This window comes from Nannospalax galili, unplaced genomic scaffold (genome assembly GCF_000622305.1).
Source record: "Nannospalax galili isolate Female #2095 unplaced genomic scaffold, S.galili_v1.0 scaffold537, whole genome shotgun sequence".
Classification (NCBI taxonomy): Eukaryota; Metazoa; Chordata; class Mammalia; order Rodentia; family Spalacidae; genus Nannospalax; species Nannospalax galili.
This window is the reverse complement of record NW_008339916.1, coordinates 2,207,822-2,211,211: the sequence shown is the minus strand read 5'-3', so window position 1 is coordinate 2,211,211 and position 3,390 is coordinate 2,207,822. Positions and strand designations below refer to the sequence as shown.

General features: G+C 47.2%; 1 protein-coding gene across 1 annotated transcript; it reads right to left on the bottom strand.

The window, feature by feature from the left end:
* Positions 1–252: 252 nt before the first annotated feature.
* LOC103735393 (melanoma-associated antigen 4-like) lies at positions 253–837 on the bottom strand. Its single transcript, XM_008834608.1, has one exon. The coding sequence runs from the start codon at positions 835–837 to the stop codon at positions 253–255; it is 585 nt and encodes a 194-aa protein (XP_008832830.1).
* Positions 838–3,390: the final 2,553 nt, after the last annotated feature.

The following is a 3,390-nucleotide window of genomic DNA, read 5'->3' as shown; positions in this document are numbered from 1 at the left end:
ATTCTCAAGCTACTGAAATCTTCAATTAAGAGGAACAAAAGTTGAAAAAAAATAGTGTTACCCATATAAAACAGGAAAACAAAGATACTGTTAACTTACTTTCCCTAGTCCCACACCATCTATTACTTAAAACACTGAAAGCCCCCTTTAAACACATCATTCAGAATGCTTCTGAATCTGGCACTAGAATGTGTATGGCCATTTGTAGTGGCAATTCTCAACAGATTCCCTCTTCCTCATCTCTCAAAGCCCTTAGAGGAGCCCAGTGATCTTGGCCAAAAACTCCAAAATTCTCTCCCTACTAGTTTCAGCAAAGGCCCTTGGGCCCCATAGGAACTCATGCTGAACAGGGTTAGTGTAGGGTATCTCTCTGTACTCTAGGTATCCTTCCTGTACAAAAATTTCAGTGAAGAGCATCCTGGGATTCCCAGTGACACAATGATTTTGTTCGGGATATATTCTCATCATACTTAGCACTTCCCAGATTGCCTCCTCCCTGACATGCTCACCTTTCAAGTAGATGATACCTAGCATGATGATAAGGAGGCCTGTCTTGGGCATGCCTTGGACACCATGCAGCAGCCCATCATAGGTGATCCCTAGGGCTCTGACAAGGGCATAGGAGTGGACAAGGTGGTCCACTTCCACCATGTTAATGCCAAAGATCAGTGTCAAGTTGTCAGAAACTTCTTTAAAAATCACAGGGTAATACCCCATATAATCTCTGATGACCATCGCTAGCATTTCTGCCTTGGTGGTCAGCTCCTTGCTCCGATACTTGTAGAGCAGGAACTGCACCAAGTCACGCACCTTGCGTCTTAGTGCCTCTTGGAACATGGGAAGGAAATCATCCAGGTTCCTTATTTGGTCGTCAGAAAGCCTCCATCGGAATGGAGGCTATGGTAGTTGTGGGAGAAGAGGCTCTCTGAGGACTCTGGGGAGAACCTGGTATTCCACCAGTAGGCTTCTGCCTCTGAGTGATTGAGATAGTTGAAAAGGAGGAGGTCTTGCCAGTGGCCTCCTCCTCTTTGACTATGGGGACCTGGGAACTCATCAGGCTCTGTGCCTCTCTTTGGGCCCGAGGATTTCCCTGAAGCGTACACGTACAGTACTGGTTCTTCTGCTTATGAAGTGTGATGACTTTCCTTGTAGGTAGCAGGTAGTGGGGTAGACAGGAGCAGAGTGGTACAGACTCAGACACCTGGGGCAAAGAAGAAGGCACTGTGAGTACACTTTTGCTGACAGTCATCTCTGAAAACTCTCAGAGCAGCCTGTTACAGGTTTTCTCTTGGGTGATGCTCTAAAGCCACAGAGGAACCTGTCTTCCTGTCAGGCCTATCCCTTATGAAACTGAGGGAAGCAGTGGTAAGCCTCTTCAGAGTACAGCTGGGTCACAGGGCTTGAGGCTGCAGCACTCTCAGTGGTACTTATGGGGCAAGGAAATGTGGAGGCTCCTGTGTTCCACGGTGGATGGGACGCTTGCCGTACATACTGTGCCTCATCTTGACCCCTGACTCTGGTTGGGCTTCCCCTGTGTCTGACCTGAGGACACTGCCTCAGACTAAGACCTTCACCTTCTGGCCCCCAGAGTTTGTGTACGAGCCCTGAGGTATCCCACCGCTACAGGCAGTGAGAAGACTGGATATCCATCACTGATAGGAAGGTGAGCTGGGCTCTGTGGAGTATCTCTGCTGTCAGGTATATGGTACCCTCTGCAATCATTCTGAATTCTCAACTTTACACTCTCAGGATCTGGCCCCCACCCCTCTACTGGCCTGAGACCACCTTCTTGCAACAGAAGCCCACAATTCTGAGATGGGACAAAAGAGTACCTTATATCTGGCTAAACCTGTTCAGGAAGACTGCAAGAAGTAGCACAGTTCAGTAGAGTCCATGTATATTACAATTGGGGACCTGCCTGACACCTTGACAAAGTGCAACAACTGAACTCCTTCCTCTGATGAGCTGAATACACCTTCCTTAATGCAAGGCCTATTTCTGTGAGACAGAAGAAAGACTTTGTGAAGAAAGGAAACCAAAGTCCCTAAGTTTTTGCACAGCTTCCAGGAGGACTGTATGAATGCATCTTCAGGGTCTCGCCATGTATGTTCTCTAACAGAGCCCATATCCTCTTAGGTCAGCAGACCTTAGAATGTGGCTTCAACTTCCAGAGTCCACTGAGGCAAAAAGGACGGTGGAACGGCTCATTCCAACAGATGGCCACCATTTGGTATTGGGTGGACAAACGTGATGCATTGGGATTACTTGAGGCCTTGCTCCAAGGACTGGGGTTTCTTCAGTCTGCCTTAGTGTCTCTTTAGTATCCCCTCACTCATCCTGGATCCTTAGAACATGGCTCTCAATCTCAGAGTCTATTGAGGCAGAGGTGGGGGGTGTTGGGGCTCATCTGAACAAAGTTTACCCCATCATGGTGCTGCTGGAGAGATAAGGACTGGACCTGGATTATTTGGGGATAGTGTCAGGCCTGGGGCTACTTCAGTCCACCCTCAAGGTCTCGACATGTCCTCTCACAGAGCTGGGCCCTCAGAAAATGTTTTCTCAACTGGGTGTGGTGGCAGCCTGTCATCTCAGCATTAAAGAGGTTAGGGAACAGTGTGATACTTCAAAGGCAACCTGATATACAGAGCAAGTTCTAGGGCAGCCTAGGCTCATAGTGGGGACCCTGTCTCAAACAAAGGAAAACACAAAAACTGTCTAAATAAACAAAAAGATGATGGTTGATTCTCAGAGTCTACTGAGGAAGAGGAAGGAATGGGGGTAGGGAGATGGAAGTTGTGGCTGGGTTATGTCAGGGCTTCTGTCAGGGCTGGGGCTTTTTCTGTCTACTGTCAAAGTCTCAATATATCCCCTCACAGAGCTTGGACCTTAGAAAATGTGTTCTAAAGTGGAAGTGGTGGGAGCTGCATGTAACTTCAGCATACAGGAGGCTAGGGGAAAGTATGGCACTTCAAAGTCAAAGTGGTCTACAGAGCAAGTTCCTTTAAAAACAAAATAAGCAAAACCGACTCCCTGGTTCCTAGTAGGGTAACCATCCTCCAGTGGATGGTCCCACAGCAAGAAGTAGATGGAAAGCATAAATTGGATTCAGTGGGTCATCAATTTTTTTAAAAAAGCAACAATGAAGTTGGGGCGATAGGGACGCTGGGGTGGATGTGAGAGGAGTTAAAGGGAGGAGTTGGGGTGAATCTGATCATAAAACATTGTATAAAATATTTAAAAGTGTAATAAAAATCATTTAAAACAAAAAACAAAGAAAACACAAAACAAGGGAGTGAGGAGATGGCTCAGTAGTTAAGAGAGGTTGCTGCTTTTCCAGAAGACCTGAGTTTGATTTGTAGGACTCGCTGGGGGTCGGGGGTGGGGAATGTG

Coding starts and splice junctions, on each gene's coding strand:
- LOC103735393 (XM_008834608.1), bottom strand. CDS start 837: ATGTTCCAAGAGGCACTAAGACGCAAGGTGCGTGACTTGGTGCAGTTC.